A 20010-nucleotide genomic window follows, 5' to 3' on the forward strand; every position below is an offset into this window, starting at 1 on the left:
CTTTATTGTCTCACTCAATTGTTTTTCATTCTTATGCAGTTGTTAACCAAAAGGGGTTCTCCCATGCGATGCCATAGGGCAGGCGTATTCAACTAAAATTGAAGGAGGTCCAGTTAGAGAAAATTTCTTGAAGCAAAGGTCCGGAAGATCATACCTTGTATGCCGACTATACCTTGAATAATAAAAAAAAGAAAACTTTTTCAAACTAACACTTTAGTAGCACTTAAATGGCACTTACTTATAGCACTTTGTAGTTTTGCTTTATTTTGAAGAAATTGTACTTTCTTGATTCTTGTCGTCATGGGTCTGTACCCTCAGGGATGAATGCACTTATTGTATGTCGCTTTGGATAGAGGAAGCTAAATGAAATGTAATGTAATCATAATGTCTAACTATTTAGTGTAATATATATTTAAATAGCCTAGTAGGTGTATCAACATCTGCATGTACTCACTTCCTGACTGTCAAATCAAATGAATTCAGTAGGATTCAAAACCTTTTTGACAATATTTATTGTCACGTAACGTAGAACTGAACATATATGTATGATTGCAGATATGTATAATGTTCTCTGATTAACTAAATAAAAGTAGGGCTGCATTTCAAACTAATATAATAAAATGTGAACATTTTGCATGTTCAAATAAAGGGCTTGACTTCAGAAAAAGAAAATATAGGGAGCAAAAGATAAAATCTTAATTTTTCTGTTTCACATCTTGACTCAAAAGTCTCAACCAATTTTACAGATAATAAATCTCAACACATCTTAGCAATTGAACAGTTTTAGTATCACTTTCTTCCCCTCTTATATCCCACTCCCCCACTTGTTTCGTCTGTTTCTCTCCATTTCTCCGTCTCACTCCCTTGTATCTCTCCTTTTGTTTTCCTCTACCTGTATCAGTATCTTTCTTTTTCTCTCTACCGTCTTTTCATGTGTAACTTGCCTCAGGCTCTCTCATCTGTCTGCACTGCAGAGTCGCAATGTTCACCGCCTGGAATGCACAGACTTGATTGGCTGAGTAGCATAACGTTGGATGGCTTAACTCGCATGTAATTGGTCTGTGCGGTACCTCGTCCGCTAAGCCACTACCGTAAAGTCTAAAAAAAAAGCTGCGCCGGTTACAGATAGAAGCGCCCCTTCAGGTCTTAAATCATAACCCTCTGTTTTGGTTGAAGGTCCGGGTCCGTACGGGACAGCTTCTGGGTCCGCGTTTCAGTGACCCCTGGTCTAGCATATCTATCCAATATATTTGTTTGTTTGTTTGTTATGAAAAGACAAATGTCGGCCAATCATGGTGCCGGGGCTGCACTTGAGGGGGCGCTAGTGTCTGTTTTTTTTGCCACGCCCATTCTTTAAAACCATATGCATGCTGTCGGGGGGAACTGTTGTTACACACATGTAGATGGAGGGAGAGTTAACAATGAACACTGGAGTTGCAGCAAATTCGTGTGTCACATCGAGTTGATGAACTTTAACACCACGCCACTAATATGGCGTTTGACAAAAAGTCACAGTGATCTAATGCCTACACTATCAATGTCTCGAGACCCTTGGCCACAGTCTGACCTGGTTGCTGTCAGTGGATGAGGAGGCGTAGAGGTGTCACTGCTGCCTGCGAGCCTGAACTTAGGGCCTACGATTCCTTACTCTTAGCAACGGTTGCTAACAACTCAATAGGTTGGGCCTCTGCTGTTGATGCTGAGAGATCCTCTGGGTTGGAAAAACGCTGAGATGGATATTGATAATACAGGTAATATTATGATTAACTTACATTTTGATCCTCCCTCTGTGATGTCATTTGTCCACTTGTAACAATCAATCATGATGGTGTTGTTTAAACAGAGTCAGAACTGGCCAAGCTGCAGAGGCAGTTCAGGATCATGGAAGGAGATCGGCAGGCCTACAGCCTTCAGGCCCGGGAGCAGATCCGCAAACAGCAGTAACTAAAACAAACACTTTCCCCACATCAGTGTTCATTATAGGACTGCAACAAATTATCTATTTAACCATTATACAAATAGTTGGCAGCGAATTTAGTCATCGATTAATCGCGTCTGTTATAACGTATGTCATAACAAAGTAAGATTCAAACTACTTTTGTAATTCGTGTGTTTTATTTCATTGTCCAACTCTAAAATTCAGTAGAATTATATTATAGTATGCTATAATCTTTCATTTCACTTATCCGATATGCACTATTTAATTCTGACTTGTCATAAATATAACACCGTAAGGATTAAATTGCAGAAGTCTGTCATATATATAAAAAATGCACTGTACAAGAAGAACTGCTGGAAAGGTTTTTTATTAATATTGAATGAATCGTTAGTTGCAGCCCTAGTTCACAGTGTGTGTTTGTATTCAGCTGCTGTTTGTGTGTTGTGGGTGAAGGCTGGAGATGGACCAGCTGCGGAAAGAGCAGGAGGAGCTGCATCGCAACCTCTGCGTATCTAAGAGCTTGTCCCACCAACAGCAGGACAGTGAGGACACCCAGCGACTACAAGCTCTGCTGGAGCAGGGAGACGTGCTGGAGGAGGAGCTGAGAAAAGAAAAGCAGTGTCAGAAAGGCTTAAAAAGAGAGGTTATCAAGTCATTTTCACTTTGTATGTCAGTCATTTCTAGTTTAAATTAGCGTTTAAACCAGTTTGATCATCAAGTCATGTGTTTGTGTTGTGAGCAGATCTCAGACATGGAGATGAAGCTGTGTGAGCTGAGAAAAGGGGAGGTCAGTACCAGTGACACACGAGGGCCGGCGGTACAGCGGACTCAGAAGGCCATACAAACTCTGGAATACAAACTGGACCGAGTGAGTTGTGAAGCATATTTGTCCAGTCAATAGTACAAATATATCAATTCTGACTCTTCCATATGTCTGCATCTTATTGTGAAATTCACCTATCTGCACATACCATTTTTTATCCCATCATATTATATACTATTGTGAAATTATATCTATTTATACATAGATTATAATCTATGCACATATATTTACATACATCTCTTTATTCATTATGCTCGAACATAGTATACATGCTCATGCAATCCTCCTGTACTACCTATTTTCTGTATTTTCATTTTATTTAAATTAAATTGTATTGCCTATTTTAATTTATTTTAAACAGTTATTTGTTATCTTATTTTAACTTGTCTAAAATCGTCTTACCTTTGAACAGCAATCCTCCCATTTTCACTGTAATGTTTAAAGGGTCGTGCACAATGTCCTTTTCAGGCTTTGACTCGCTTCAATGAACAATTGTCCAAAAACAGCCACCTGAGGGAGGAGCTGCAAATGCTCTGTGTTGAGCGTATCCGTTTTCAGCAGCTACACAACAGGCTCGACAAGGTCAGAAGTCACACCATAGATAAGTCAAACTATTTTTTGTTTAGTGTCCTTGTTATTTAATCTGATATTCAGGCTTTTACACTGGTTTTAAGTTGTCAAGAATGTTGTCTCTGCACTTTGTGAGTTGTAGGAGCTGCAGGAGATCCGCAAGAAGATTGGAGAAATGATCAACCTGTCCACTGCTGCTTACGATGCTAGGTCAGGCTTGACACGGGTATAATGATGTAAAAGTCCCTATGATCTTGGTTTTTTTTAGTCGTCTTTTATTTATTTATGAATCCTTCTACTTCAGGGTGGAGGCTCAGTCCAAAATGACCATGATGAGGGAGAAGGCAGTGAAGGACCTCGCCCAGTACAACACTGAGATGAAGGAATTGGAGAGAGTTATTGCACATGAGCAAATCCTGAAGGACTTTATGACCGTCAAGTGCAGCGAGAGGAGCGGGCAGGACAATGTCCCCGAGATGGGACACAGACGATGTAAGACAAGGCCATCCGGCTGTTCCTAATATTTCTACGTAGAGATAATATTTACAATAAATGGTTTTAGTGGTGCTGTCAGTGATCATAATAATGCGAACATATTTAAAGTTTATCTATCAGGATGACCTTCCCTTGACAGCATATGGATGTGGGCCACTTCAGGCCCCCTAGTGGAGGAAACTGGCAAGCCTGTAAAATAGCAAATGTGGCCCATTACTGGCAAGCACGTGGTGTAATCTGGATGTTGACCTAAAGTGGACATACATCCGGTATTGATATGGCTTACTTTGTGTTTTGAATTCAGGCTATAAAAAGCACTATCTCCTTCAGGGCTGTATATCCCATGAGCTTAAGAGAGAATGAAGAATTCCTCCCTTAGAAACCAAAGACAATCCTACTGCAGGGTTAGGGGAACCTTTTCTCTATCGAGGGCCATTTAAATTTTCATAACATCCTTCGAGGGCCATACTAAATTATTGTTTATCATTAACACATCACACCATGTGCGTATATGTTATTTTTTTGTATTTATGAATTGCCTCGTGGGCCAGACGTTCCACACCCCTGTCTTATTGTAACAATGGTGATTTTCTAAGGGAGTCTGTGTTATTCTCTGCCTTTGACAATAATAAGAAAAGTATAACGGTGATGGTTTGACCTAGTGTCCGAGGGGAAGGAGCAGCAGAGGATGGACTTGGATGAAGAGTCTCTGGATGTTCTCGAGGAGGTTTTTAAGAGGATCCACACAGTGACAGGAGAGGACAACCTGGACATGCTGGTCACCAGGTTCATCCAGGGTAAATCACATCCTGACTCTTCCATACACAAAAACAATGCTGTCTAATGACTTCAAATCGGCTCTTATTTAATGTAGGTATACTTGCATACATTTTTTGTTTAGATGTGGCCTGAATTATTTCTTCTTAGCAAAATCTTCAGATGATTCGTTTTCATTTCTTTATTTTTGGAGGGACAATAAAGCTAAATAAATGTAATGTCCCACTTTGATGATTGGGATAATCAGTTCCGAGGATTTAAATGTATGTCATTGTTGTTTCAATGTGTAGGTGAAGACCGCAACTTTGCACACTTCAATGTTGTTAATGAGCAAAATAATGAGACTGAAGCTCTGAGGGATCAAATCAAACATGTGAGTATGTTTTCTTTGACAATATCCATGGAACTTTGCTTCTTCTCCTATAGGTGTAGTACACACTTAATTCCTTGTCGTAAAGATTATTTGAAACCTGTTCATGGCAATTTTGGGATTTTTGAGAGTGGTTACAGCAACTTGAAAGGGAAGATGTGAATTTTTATTAATTAATGTCTATTATCTATTTATTTTTTCTATTTGTGCTGAAATGTGCCAGATCCGAGAGGGGATGGAGAACTTTCAGGTGAAAGCTTTGCAGCAGGAGCACAATCACCGCTCTTTGCTGGGAGACATCGAAGAACAGCAAAAGAAAACTGAATCCCAAACTGACGAGTATGAAAACCAAGCCAGCATCATAAGCAACATCCTGGAAAAGAGTAAAGCAGGTTGGGCATCAAGTTAGTTTATGGGTCTATCTATAGTCTCTGAATTATTTCCTGGGTAGTGTCCTTGACAAATGTCATTATAGGGGAAATAGAAACACTGTTTAAATTGTATAATTCCTTAATTCCAATGAATTTGTTGTGTAACCTGGAGTCTTTTAAATGAACATACTGTACAAACATGGGACATTTTATTTTGTTGTCTAAAGGAGAAATATTTTCCATTAAAACCACATCTAAATTCACAAGATCCAGATTTGAGTTTGGATCTGCATGGAAATACTGGGTTCTTTTCTTGACCCATATGGCATCCTTCCACCAAGTCTCATGATAATCCATCCAACAGTGTTTGTGTAATCCTGCTAACTATGAGAAAAACAGACAAAACTCGGATGAAAACACAATCTCCTAATAAATCCGTGGCTCTCTTCTACTCGTTCCACAGGGGTGAAAAGCACCTTCTCCACGATGGAGTGTGACCGCTCGGTGATCGAGGACATGCTGGGCTCCTCCACAGGGATCAGTGAGAACAACATCATGTCCTATCTGGGTCTGTTGGAACAGAAGACTAATGAGCTGCTCACCATACAAGCTTTCCTCAATTCTAAGGTAAACCGCCAACCTGCACGTCTGATGTTCATCCATTACTTTCTTTGATTTTCTGCTTTGTAACATCTGACGTATCTGGTGTTTTTACACTTGCAGGATCTAGAGAAGGACTACAATCCAAAAGACCTCCCCAAATTCCTTCTGGGTCAAGATCCAGAGCTGCTTCAGCAGGATACCACTCTCCACCCTCCAGTCATCAGGTAGGCCTATAATCTGTCACCTAATGTTTGTGGATAGTCTTGTTATCAGTAATCCATTTCAAACTACAGTGGGTTGACTTGGCACCAAACACACAGAACACCACACATACGATCCAGTTCTTTTCTTATATTGTCATGTCCCATGTTACCTCCTTGATTCTGTAATTTCAGTCTCAGTGTGTGTAGCTCTCTCCTGTGTCTCAGGCAGTTCTGCCATGCGGCCACCTTTTAAGCAGGGAGAGTGATTAGCTGTTCAAGCCCCCCCCCCCCCGGAGGTGCTCTCCTGAGCCACCTCCTCACTCTGTTAGCTTGAAAAACGTTTGATGAGTGTGTCTGTGTTGGTTTCTTCAGTGTCGAGCATGATACAGAAGAGTCTCTGGTCACCCTTGAGGAAGAACGGCCCCTCTCACAGGGGGAACTCCGCAGAAGAATAATGGGGTCAGTGTAATTCTTCACTCGAGTAATTATCTCCAAGTTAATCATGATCAACAGTTGAAATCACTTATTTGTTGCGTGTTATTTATAGATACAGCTGAAGCAGAGATCAGTCAAGCAAGCAGCGACCAAAGCCTCAGAGACCAGGCAGCAGTTTGGAGACTGACGGCGCTCTGCTGAAGAAGAACTGATCTGACACGGCCTCCGTTCAGACCAGGTTTTCACATCCGCCCTGAGAGATCCAATCACAGAGGGGCCGAGTACAGTACATGTGGTCACACCTGACATTAAAACTTGTCCTGAATGTTTGTCTCGTGATTGGCTCTCTGAGGACAGATGTTGACAACAGGAATGAACCGGGTAACATTGAGCTGATCAGTGCAGCGCATGTGGATCCTCATTATCTGCATCTGAAGGGCCTGTTTTCATTATATACCATAAACAATGGAGGCTGAAGTATTGCAGCTTGCAAAAGCAAACATTAAAATCTTTATTATTTTTACATGTACTTCACCTTTTCATGACAAGTCACTAGCATTGCCTGCTGTATTACACACTGATGTGACTTGTTTAGCTCGAGCTAATTAGCTTTGGCGCAGTTAAAAGGCCTTTTCCAGACTCTGGTAGCCAGCTGTTCTTTTGATGTGTGACTTGCCATCTGGCTTTGACTACAGTCTGGTCTCAGTGCAGCCTAGCTCACTGGCAGGGCTCGCTGCAGCGCTCAAACTGAACGGTTGGGGGCAGCAGAAGCTTTTGTAATTTCCAATTGTCCTGAGCCCTCGATTCAGAGTTTACAAAAAGCAGGTGAGGAACTATAGTGAATCCGGATTCTGAGCACATTTTGTTATGATTATTCCGAATATTGACTCTAATTTATATCATAAAATCTGCCATTATTTAAAAATTATTTCATATGACATTCTCAATAAACCAATTCTTTGTATATTTACACTACAACCACTAACACCCGCTCACAGATTATCGTATCATCTTCATGTGTAGCAGATTTATCTGAAGGGTCTATATCTTTTTCTCTTTTTTTTTCACACTGAGGCTTTTAAAATGTTGCTTCTCAGAAGTTTCAAATGTCATCTTCTCCAAACATCCTGAAGGGAACCAGTGTTGGGTCAAAGATGGCGTTCGCCGTCGCAGAGAGCGACTTCCTCTGAAATCCAGGACGGGGAAGTTATTTTAAGAAACATATGTTTACCCACTGCAGCTCAGTGAAACAATTAACAAAGTCTCTGACTATAATTAGGCTTAAATAAAAGGTCACACCGGTGCCATCATCATTTATATAAATATATATTTGTATCACGGGAAGGGGGCAATTCAACAGAAGTGTGTTTGTCAAAATAAACGAGGTCTTAGTGTTAATTATCCAACTGGAGTCGAGTGGGTTTAATTAGGACGTTTGTTGAACTTCTTTTCGACCGAGGTTTTGGCCGCTGCAATTTGAGGAAGTGAAACTGCGACTGTGTAAACACAAATCCACCAATGGCTTCGAGTTAAGCTTTCAACTGTGTGGCAATGAAAACAGATGATCAAAGATTTAAAGAGAAAGGGGGAAAAAAGAGAGGCCGCTGTGGAAAAGTGGAGGGGGGGGGATGGAGGATGGCTGATTTCTTTGAAATCCAACTCTCACTTAGTGCGCCGCCTCCCATACACACACCCCCCTCCCTCCCCCTCCCAACACATTATGTGTGCACACGACCCTCCGCATCGCCATAGAAACCTTCCTTTTGATCGCAACAGAAAACCTCATTTCCTGCTGCCGACAATGGAGGCCTCGCTCCCCGTAGAGAACGCCTGCAGCAGCCATATAAGGCCCTACCTCCTTCTGCAGGCCCACCTCCTTCTGCAGGCCCTACCTCCTTCTGCAGACCCTACCTCCTTTTACCAGGCCCACCTCACTCTGCAAGCCCTACCTACCAGCATCAGCCCTCTACACCCCCCCCCCCCTCTCCACTTAAGCACATTTCCCACCTTGTCTCCTCCCTGTAACCTAACACTCTTTACTTTTTCCCTCGCAAGTCTTCTTTCGCATCACCTCTCCTTTCACCTCGTGCCCTTCTTCCTCTTCATTTTGCTTTAATGTGGCAGTCAGCTCAGCTCAGCATAATTAAAAGTAATTATCCAAGCGGCTCTGCAGTGGAAACACCTACACACCCGGCCGTTCCAACGAGAACAAGCAAAAACAGGTTGTGTCGCCTCCGAACTCTGATGTGGGAGCTGCTGGTCTGCGGTCTGTTCCTGCTCAGACAGCTGCACTTCATCAAGTCCTGTTGTGCCACTTCTCTCCCACTTCCACCTCCCAAGACTCCAAACACTGGAGTTCATTAGATGTCAAAGAAACCAGCAGCTCATGGTTTGACAACGTTTTTTTTTGGTCAACTTTCATGTCACTACAGATAGTTAAAAATAAATAAAATAAAAAAGCCCTCTACTGCTTTGTCCTCGGTGTGATTCTGTTCGGAGAACTAACCGTAGGCACCTTTATCTCTCCGACGTGTCTGTTATCTGAACCCAGAAAATACCTCTCTCTCTGTCATTTGTTTATTTGGGACTTGTTCCAGGTATTTCCCCAGAAACATTGCCCTCTCTCTCTCCCTCTCTCCCTCCCTCCTTCCCTCTCGACACTCACAACCCCTCCCACCCTCCCATAAATGTTGCTAGGCAACCATCAGCCATGAGAGCTAGTGCAATTCCCAGCCAATGGAATTACCGAACACATTTTTGAATAGTGTCCAGGATTAAAAGAGGATATCGTTGTTTGACTTCTGCTTTCATGAGGATGTAGCGTCTTGTAACCGATTGTGGCTCCCCGAACCCCCCCATTCGTACTTTCACATTAATGCTTTTGAGAGGTGAGCTCTTGATCATTCGCTCTGACGACTCATCCCCCACCCCCACCCACCAGCATGTGCCACCGGTCCACCACTGGAGGGCAGCACTGTCGGTTTTTTTAGGCTAAAAGATTTTTTATTTTTTTACTGCTGTTGCTAAGCAATCCTGAGTCTCATGTCCTACCTGTGAAACATTTGTGATTATTACAGATGCCCCCCCCCCCCCCCCCGACACCATTTTGTCTCTGTTTTCTCTATTTTTGCAATTCACCCTAAAAGAAAGTCAAATACAATAATAAACTAAACACAGCCCGGAACAGAGATCTATTCACCTCTGAACTATTAGCCCTCTGATTGAAGATATATTTTAAAACTCAGATTAATGCAGAGACAAAGCCTGTTCATTTCTGATGAATGCATTAACAGATACCACCATACTGAGCTCCAGTTTTAGGTTAATCATTATTCTAAAACAGCTTCAGTTGACTTCATGTCCTCATGCAGGAGGCAGGAAATGTGCACTTGAGTGATTAGAACAGCGGCTCTTTGCTTCCTCTTAGAATGATCCACGTTCTCATGGTGGACAGCTTCATGTTTTCTCTGTGCATAAAAACCTCGGAGACATTCCCACTGACTGTTTTAATATTTCAGACATTATCTTGCTGATCTAACACCCATTTAAATTCTCCTTGATCACTGATCACTGATCTGTTTCCCTTTCACACTCGCGCTGTGCACCCCCCTCCTTCAGTCCCCCTGTGTGCAAGTCCCTCATCTCGGCTTTGGTTGCTGTGCAGATGGCTCTTTGTTGGTGCTTCACAATGGTTCTAAGGTCAGAGTGCCTCATGCCATCCACACACTCAAACTTCTCCACTCCAGCTGTCATTTATATATGTTCTTAAAAGATCATCTTCACTGCTCATATTTACATATTGGTCTCCAATTATAAGGAATTTATAAAATGGCAGATGAAGCAAAAGTGATTAACCGATAGCATCTTCTTTCCATGTCTGAGCCAAAGCTAAGCCTGCGCTGTAATCACCAAAGTGCTCTTCACATCACTTGAATCTCAGATCTGTGACTGTAGCTGGATCAGCAGTAGGAGAGCGAAACAAGCCAGACACCAGAATATCAAATTAGCCAGAAAAATAAAAATGTAAATGTACAATCTGTTCCGTGATCCCAAACCAACCCCTGTTCATCATTCAAGAGGTAATGTGACAGTTACACAATGCTTAACCCCTTATATTTATTTGGCAGGTAACAAGGTATAATGTACTGTATAAACATATAAGCTGTGGCGAAGACGCCAGAGGGAGTGACTTGTTTAAAAAACAGCTTTTTAATCGATGTCTTCAAACTAAAACAAGAGATTTAATCATCTCACCCTAAACACCTCCAATGGAAAGATCATAGTCCTGTGATAAGATGCAGAAATGCATAGAAAAAGCTGAGTTATACTTGTCTAAGTGAAAGCTGCCTGACACCACAGGGCAAAGTAGGAGAGGGCCATTAGGTCTTCAACTCATCTTACTGCAGGAAGGAGCAGGTAGAGTGAAAGGCGGGAAACCAGAAGGAGGAGGAGGAGGAGGAGTTTCTTAAAGAGTAGAAGGAATTACTGGAAATTTCCACTTTTCCCTGGCAGGACCTTTGCAGGGGTGGAGCTTAGAGGTGAAATAAAGAAGGTAGTACAGCTTAGGTTGGATTTACCACTGGAGGAGAAGAAAAAACGTTTGCTGCTCTTTCATGCAGAGAACACGAGGTTTATAGAACCTAAGAGACAAATTTCATTCATTACTTGATTTAAATCCTTTTTCTTCACTTGTATCCAGTTGATCACTGACACTTGTGTTTCATTCACCAACCACCATTTGTTCAGTAATCTGCCCTCGTATCTCGAAACCAGTATCAAAAGGAGATCATTCAACCAAACAAACATCCGTGTTTATCAGATTCGGGCAACATGGTTCACATGCAGCTCTTTCTTCTCCGTGTATGTTTTCAAATGTATTATGCATGTGTGGTATTGGTTCTAATACGGTGTACAATGTATCATTTCTCATTCAGGAGGTGCAAAGTGCCTGCTGATGTTTTTGAATATTTGATGGGTTGAATGATGCTTGATGTGCTGCTGAGATAATAAGAAGTCAAACATGTTTGTCTGATGCTGTCGCCTTGTTTTCAATTCATGCACTTTTAAACAAATCTGAACAAATCTTGGCATCGAATGAATTGAAATCCAGCCGGCGCTAAATTCACTGACAAAGGAAATTAACACAACGACGTACATGCTGTGTGAACATGTCACAGAATACATATGGTATCTCACGACAACATTTCACAATTTCTCCATCTGTCCATCCATTGGCTAATTTTCTCACATTTTTTTTAGAGTAAGGGTCGCTGTGGCAGCAGAACCCCGAGTGGCCTTGTCCCCAGCTTTTTGCACAGTCACCACCTCCACCGAGCTTTGTCCTGCCAGGTGGGAGATGTGCGGCCCCTGTGGCCGGTCCTGGCTCTGTGGAGTCTCTGCAGTCATTTACATTATACTCTGTATTTACCCTGTATGGTCAACCCAATCAATATTAAGATAATAATAGTAAGATTTAAGCTGCTTACATCATAAAAATGTGTGCACTATATACGGGATTAGTCACCTTTTCATGGAAAGAGGAGAAGATACAGTAATCTGCATCCCAGCTACTTTCCAGACTTTGCCTGCACCTCGATATCTTGCCTGTGGTTCTCACAAACAGGGAATTAAGGAAGCATTTCCAAACACTGCTGCTTTAATTCAAAGTGTACTGAGACCAAAGGCCTTGAAGCATTGGGAAACACCAACAGTGGCGTGTTCCAAATCCTCAAAGCACCCACAGACTAATCCATGCAACAGTGAAGAGACATGTCAACAGCAGCAGCATCAACAATATCCAGAGCTGCTGGATTTCAGGGCATCTTGGCACAGAGTAACTTGTGTGTGTTGCTGTGAACTCACATGGATTTTCATATTACAGATACATAACATATACAATCTGACTTCTCTTGTTGTTCTGCTGTTGAGTATATTTATTAACACATACTTCGTGAATACATGTACTTAGCGTTTTGTACCTTTTTTCCGTTTTGATTTCAGTCTGTTGAATCCTCTTATTGGCTGCTGTAGTGACATAGTAGCGCAAAAGTGATCTCTAAGTAATTAAGAAAAATATTTGAATTACATTTTTTAAATGTTTTATTTCAGAATTGGTCTTGATGCTGACAATAAATGCAACAACAATTAATTTATTTGTCTACTTTTAAGTGGAAACTTTATTTATTGACTCCAACAAACTGTGAGAGGTCTTGTGGTGTATATAATTTTTACTATAATCAACAGTGACTGTGCATAATTGTGTCAATTATAGATCAATAACATGAGGAACGTTTCCCCATCACTGCACATTAGACAGCAGAGTCCCAGTGAGAAGTCAATTTCATGTTGTCCCTATACTGTGCAGAGCTTGCCCTGAGAATAAGTGAAAGACAACCAGAGCATGCAGGACACTGCTGTTCAAAACAAAAGAGCTCAGTTTGCCCCAACCCACTCCACCAATTATCAAGACCCTTCCCCCGGCTAATCCTGACCTCTGTTCTTCGATGGGCCCTGATTTGCTCTACCCCCGAGCATTGACATTCCACAAGTCAGGTCAATCCTTTGTCCAGAAGAAATGAAGGTGAATTAAGGTGCTTCACCTCCCATCTTATATCCTCTGACCCGTTAGGCCAGCGGACAAATGTTTCCTCAGGACACAGGAACTGATGCAAAACTTTAATTTACTTTCAAACATGTGTCCCTGTGAACACAAAGAGGCCTCTGTTCAATACAGTATAACTTTGTGGTCTAGTAACGTTTGAATAGCATTTCAAAAAAACTTTTCCAGTTCCTACTTGTGGAAAGTGTGGTGAACACTCCAGTTGTTGGCCCATATGCTAATAAAAATCAACTGCGTCCCCTTTTCAACTTTTTCCTTGACTGCCCGACTTGTTTCAGGGTTTCTGTTTGTTTCTATTACCTGCAGAAGAAGAGACACAGGTTTTCTTCCCCTCTTTGTAACAGATCAGTGGCACATGGAAACATGTTGAGGTAGGCAAAGCAGGAAAAAAAGAAAAAAAGACAGGAAATGATCTCACAAACACTCCCCCTTTATCTGATTGCTCCCATTTTCCAGTTCCAGAGAAAGGGTGAGTAATGCCTTCTGCTGCCTTTTAGTCCGCCCCAAAGTTCTGCCTGTGGACTCACAGCAGACTCTGCACACACTGAGGCCATTACACTGTGGATGTCTGCCTCAGTGCTCTGCGGTCTCCACATGGTCGTCATTTCCCAAATAATAAAGGGTAGCATTAAGAATCACAACAAACGCTTGTCTTTGAGAGCAGTGATGAAAGTCCATCGTGCTGCTTTGTGTATTAATTCTCAACCACACTACACAAAGCCGCTTTGGGAATATGATTACCTCACAGCTTGTTGATTGTATATTGCAAACACTATTTCTGAAGTGATTGGATTAGAAATGCAAGCCAACCACTTTCAGAAAGGGAGTGCTCTATATATACACCCCACTTTTAAATGTATGATATTTAACAATTCTTCATTACAATGCCCAAAAATGACAAGACCTATCTTATATATACTGTGTATTTACATTATTCAAAATATTTCCAACAATGTCCAAACCCAGCCAAAGCTACAAATTGATCCAAGGTGACAATATGTTCCAATTTAATTGCATCATAACCACTTTAACTGTGGCTTTGTCTGTCTCTGCTGTAACTTCCTGTCAGAAGTTTTTTCCTCCAACTGTTTGTACTGGTCAATGGTAAAGGATCATGATTATTCATTGCCTTTGCTGCATAGCATGAATAACAATTTAATACATTAACTTATCCATGAACATGATTTGCGCTTGAATCCCTACAGGGAGATATTCATCGGCAATGGTGGTGAAGACAACAACTCCCATGATCCCACGCTGCTTTATGACATCAGCAAACCAGGTCTTTTGTTGTTGTTTTGATTGAGAGAGCCCCCAGGGGCCTAAATGACGTATTCTGCGTGTCTGTATTTGTGAGTTAGACTGTGTCAGTCTCATGTTTCTTATCATCTGCCTCAAAATGACGAATGTTAATTAGCCCTCTTGTTAACTCCAGTATATTCACATTTTATATTTTGTACTTATCTTTATTAAGAAGCCATGTGTATTGAGATAAATTCTGATCAGGATGTAAGAAGGCCTGTGTCCAGTGTCATCAGTTCCATATTGGTATTTTTTTAATTTTGATTACGGCATGCTAATATCAATATCGTTAATGACGAAAACACACCGCCATTACAAGCTATGCACGCCACCAAAAAACAGTGGGCATGACGGAAGTCATGTTAATGATCGTGAACATAAATAAGAACTAACTAAATAATTTAAGACCTAATATTTTAACTTATAGCGGACGATTACATTAAAATTATTATGTGTAATTATCAGTTAATATGGTGGAGCAATAGACTTGACATTCTTCTTGAAAGAAATAACAAATACATTTTCGGTAACCATCTTGTGCCCTGAAACACGTTTTAATCTCTGCATGTAATGACAGTCTTCATAATTATATTTCAGCTGAATGTGAGTTGAATGACAAAAAAAGGCCCTGAGGCTTCTTAAGAAATCAGCAGCCGACATGACGACTGCTGGAGTGCAGGATTAGGTTTGAGGAGTCACCAAATTAGAGGCTGAAGAAAAACTTGTGTCTGAAAATTATCCTTCGATGTTGCTAAGGCAAGTTCAAGGGGCAGATGTTAATAAAACTCTATACAAATATTTAAATTGAAGACCAATGAGTGACATCATCGTAGGGGTATGTGTGCAGTTTAAAGTGTATGTATACTGGAGTTAAACAAGTGGAAATTACACTCTTGCTATGACACCTAGTAACTGCAGTTTAATGAAAATACGTCAATTGAGGTCAAGTTTGCGTATGTGGCCAAAATCAAGAAATTAAATTGTAGGCCAGTGCCTTGACAAAAAATATGTCATGTGATCTATACCTTTGTTAAGGCTGTTCGGTCTGCAGGCCTGATCAGATGCAGAAACCACAAAGCTGTCTCACTTCCTCTGGTTTTACAGTTGGATGAATGTGTGCAGAAACAGCAGAGAAAGTTCACCTGAAGCCTCTGGGGGAAAAGAAAAATAGCTTGTTCTAGGAATCAGACAATACTATATATTTATGATGATAGATTTCATTAACAGGGAAAATATGTGCAGATACATCATTTTAAATCATATTAATCAGCCACATCAGAAATATGAATTATTGGCAAGCTGTAATAACATTTCACTTTTGTATGTGAGGTCTCACAAACAAGTTCCATCATAAGCCTCTTTCAGACATGGAGGCTGTCCAGTAGTCCTTGGGAGCACTTTTTCATCTGCTGATATATAGATTTTCTTTTTTACATTTTTGAATGTGAGTCTACAATCTTAAATGTGTATTTTGTTCATCCCCTTTCCAATTTCAGAAAACGGTACTCGCTCAGTAAATAAAACAATCAGCATCCCCTTTAACAAAGCAATGAGAATAGCTGTAACAAATACTTGGTTTTCACTAAGTGCTATACACACACACAGACACACACACACACTTAAACTAAGCTACACACAGTCCACACCCTGTTATTGTCTCTGATATCACCAAGCAACACATTTATTGCCTGGCTTATCTGTTTGATGGCAGACAAGTGAATTCTTTCCCTTGTCCTCTGAAGGAGAGGTATCGCAGGTCTTTCCTTCCTGTCTTACTGGACTGAACTTTAACTCTCTTATCTGTGCAATATTCACTGTGCTTTGTTCATCTGTACGTGCAGTATCAATTGTTCATATGTAATACGTTCACTGTAGATAATCTCACATAGACACGTTTTGCCTGTTTTTACACTATTCATATTAAATTAAGTCCATTCATATTTTTCTGTTTTCTATATTTTTGTATTCCTTACACTTAAATATTGCATGCTACTTATTACTTACTGATTTCGATTTTGACTCTTGCTGCTGTAATACTGCAAATGTCCAAATCGTGGGACTAATAAATGATTGTCTTACCTTATCTTATCTAATCAAACATGGTAAGAAATAGTAATAACTGGCGATCCCTATTTATTTAGCTCAATTACTTCTGTGGTAAATGTAATCACCGGAAGGATACATTTAATTTATCCATTTCCGAATAAAAACAATCAATCAATAGTCAGATTTAATTCAGTCATAGTAAAACATTCATAATAAGCCAGATACTATTTGTATTAATGCATGTTTAGCTCTCAGTTTAGGTGCGTGTGCTTGTATAAGCCTTCATGTAACATGGACAATTTATCAAAACTATTGGTACAATAGTGAAAGTGTAAGTAAAAGAGATCAAGACATTTCGTTACAGGAGTTAAATTTAGAAAGGAGGAGTGGCCGCATGGTTTTCACATCGTTTTTTTTTCTTCTTCTTCTTCTTGTAATTTGAAACCTCATCTGTGCAGAGAAAAGCAGCCGAGACAAAAGATGCGACCTGCTGGCCGGGGTTCTCAAAGTTTCCCCAACAGGAAAACGAGTGACCCGGCTGAGTGTGTTCGAACAGTTTGAACAAGAGGCGACTTCTCACGTCCATTGTTCGAGATGCAGGTGAAAAATCAAAGTGATGGATGATGGAGGGAGGAAAAAACGAGTGCGGCGTTTTAAACCCACCGACCAATCCATGACGAGATGTGCAGGAGGGCGGGACGTGCAGGCCGGAGTGGCAGGATGCTCGCCCAATGGCACGCTCCCGTGGCCGGCGTCGTCCAATGGCGTGCGGGCTGGATCTGCCGCATCCAACGAGAGTGGACTTTGAAAATAGGTCTGGAGAAAAAGCGGAGTGGAGCGGACATCATTCCTCCGGCAGCGTCTTCAGAGCAGACACGAAGGCGACGAGCCAAGCAGAGACAACACCGCTTCTCACAAACAGGACTATACCCATCTACGTTCAAATTAAACCATGGCCGACACCGCTGTTGCCAAGACCGCCGCCCCAGAGGTTACAGCCAAGGTGCGTTTCTTTCACTCTCTTTTTTTTGTTTATTCTCATTTTTAAACACGGCGCGTAAAAAAAAAGATTTCTGGAACTTTTTCTAAGTTGCTTTGTGTGTCTTGCGCACGGTGAGGCTAGCTCCGCTTCAACTCCGGGGTTTTAACTCGACGGGGATTTAAACCAAACGTCACTTCACGTCAGTTCAGAGAGTAATTGAGGTGAACTGTGTTTCACCTTCAATGAAATTAATTCAAATAGCCCCCGTCGACGGCCACACGCCTCCGTAGCGTGTCAGGTGTGACAGCCGGGGAAGTATTGCGTCGTTACGGTCGAATGTAAATTATGTGTTGAGCTTAAAAAATCCTTGATGAGCAGACAAAGCGCTTGAAACGGTGCAGGAGGTGAAGCTGCTGCTGTGGGCGGGAAGACTCGGTGACGCGAAGGGTTACGTTGCTTGCGATTCCGATTAAACTCCTTAACATTTCTACTTTCAAACCTTTACTGAATTAAAGTGAATCCCATTTATAGCAACTGAGCATTTTGATTCAAACCACGCACTTCAGGATAAAACTCCTCGCGTCTGAACGTTTCATTGATTGGGGGGCCTGTGCTTTTATTTTGTAGGAGCTGAAGGAGAAGAAAGAAGTCAAAGTGGTGGAGGAGAAGAAGGAGGAAGAGAAGAAGAAGAAGAAGACTGACAACGGGGACGCACCTGCCAATGGCACAGTGAGTTGGAGACGAGCACTTCCCGGCCTCATGGCCTTTTGTCTCCGCAGCCGTCATCGTGCAGGTGTCGCTGTGGCCGCCTCCCCCCTCCCGCTCAGCTGCTCCGCACACTGCGCTTTGTTTGGGTTGTGAAACGGCACAGATGTTACCTAGCAAGACGTCCCCACTGGGTTTCTGAGGGCTTTTTCTTTCTTCTCTTTCCCAGAGCTTGGTGGCTTTAATCCTCTAGGGAGTTCAATAAGAGCGTCATCCAACTGCTTATTCTTAAAGTGTCCCTAGGGGATATAGTAGATGTGTTTGTGGGAGGGTTGTTTCAACTGGGCTTTTTCCTTTTCTGAGTTTAAATTTTTTTTTTTACAATTCAGAATCCATTAAAATGAATTTACTTACATGACACTTCTCCTCTTCTAGAATGGAGCTGATCACAGTGACAAAGTGAAAGAACCCAAAGATGATGATGAAGAGGAGGAGGAGGAGGAGGATGAAGAAGAGGAGGAGGAGGGGGAACACAAAAATGGAGATGGTGTGTTCGAATTTTCCTCAGGACTTCAGTAACCATGTTCACAAAGTTACAGATGTGCCATAAAGTGTTCCCTCTTGTGGCTTTGACTTAAATTCTATTATGCGTTATTATTAGTAAATCTTTTATTTGTGTTGATTACACTCAAATTAAAGAATGTATTTTCTAACCTTGCAGCTAAAGCAGAGGAGGCGCCCCCTGCTGAGAAGACCGATGCACAGCCTGTGAAGCGTGCAGCTGATGAGGAGGAGGTGGGTGTACAGTTGAATCACTTGTTCTTCCATACGTGTTGCCTAATCAGCTAAACTTTGAATATTTGCTAATACATGACATATTTTCTTCATGTAGGAAAAGGTGGAGACTAAAAAACAGAAGAAGGAGGAAAATGGCGACTCAAAAGAAGCAGAAGTGAAGGCTTAGATCTTCGCTCTGTGTTTGCGGCACTGTCTTACCGGCCTGGTCAACATCATGTTGTAGAGCTTGTGCTTCTCTGTATCTATGAGAGAGAATTCTTTTCGTTTGCTCCCATGTTATCACATTGCACTGGAGTCCTGAAACATAGTGGCCCTGCATCATTTTTTTATGAAATGTTATTTATTGGTCTTTAAAATGAGCTTTTTTTCTACTTGTAAAATTGGGCCACACAATGAGATCAGTTCTTTTTTATTTTGAGGTTTTATATCAGTATGTGAGAAGCACAATCTCTGTCAGTGCTGACCAGATGATTCATAAATTCAGGCAGCTGCTCACCTCCAAGGCTCATGTTGACCTCTCAGATTCACATAAAGGACCAAAGATGAGTTTTAAGCAGGGGCTAATGGACACTTGTTAGCATTATTAGTTGAGGCATTCTGTTTTTGTGTTGAGCTGCTAATTAATCCTTAGCTCGGCTGCCCTGTCAACATAACAGATGGTGCAAATGAATAAAGGGGCTGTTTCTTGCACCTCCATGATAAGACGATTTTATGGAGGCAAGATTTTTGCAATGTTAATTAACCCCTCTTAAATCTTCAAGCTTTGGTCATTTGTTCTGTATGCATTCCACGCAAGTTTGTACCATTTATACTTTGTTTTTTCTTACATCTTCAACGAGTTATGTTATGGCTGTGTAGCCCAGTTTTTGTGTCCAGGACTGCCTTTTTCAGTAACAGAATGACATTTGGTTACTTCAGCCACTGCTTTGTATATTCTGATAAACAAATAAATTGTCTTTTTACATAAGTAAA

General features: G+C 41.3%; 2 protein-coding genes across 2 annotated transcripts; both read left to right on the top strand.

Annotated features, from left to right (window-relative positions):
• The first annotated feature begins 1732 nt into the window (after window positions 1-1732).
• odad1 (outer dynein arm docking complex subunit 1) lies at window positions 1733-6773 on the top strand. The gene is made up of 14 exons (XM_053445918.1): window positions 1733-1751; window positions 1844-1940; window positions 2393-2582; window positions 2682-2807; window positions 3231-3344; window positions 3475-3542; window positions 3637-3824; window positions 4490-4624; window positions 4895-4977; window positions 5198-5366; window positions 5809-5972; window positions 6069-6172; window positions 6524-6614; window positions 6699-6773. Exons 1-14 carry the CDS (start codon window positions 1733-1735, stop codon window positions 6771-6773), a joined length of 1623 nt encoding a protein of 540 aa, XP_053301893.1.
• A 10593-nt stretch (window positions 6774-17366) lies between these two features.
• Window positions 17367-20010, top strand: si:ch211-222l21.1 (prothymosin alpha). Its single transcript, XM_053435577.1, has 5 exons — window positions 17367-17556; window positions 18163-18264; window positions 18676-18787; window positions 18962-19035; window positions 19133-20010. The coding sequence occupies exons 1-5, from the start codon at window positions 17506-17508 to the stop codon at window positions 19202-19204; spliced, it is 411 nt and encodes a 136-aa protein (XP_053291552.1). The 5' UTR covers window positions 17367-17505; the 3' UTR covers window positions 19205-20010.

This window comes from Pleuronectes platessa, chromosome 2, assembly GCF_947347685.1.
Source record: "Pleuronectes platessa chromosome 2, fPlePla1.1, whole genome shotgun sequence".
Taxonomy (NCBI): domain Eukaryota; kingdom Metazoa; phylum Chordata; class Actinopteri; order Pleuronectiformes; family Pleuronectidae; genus Pleuronectes; species Pleuronectes platessa.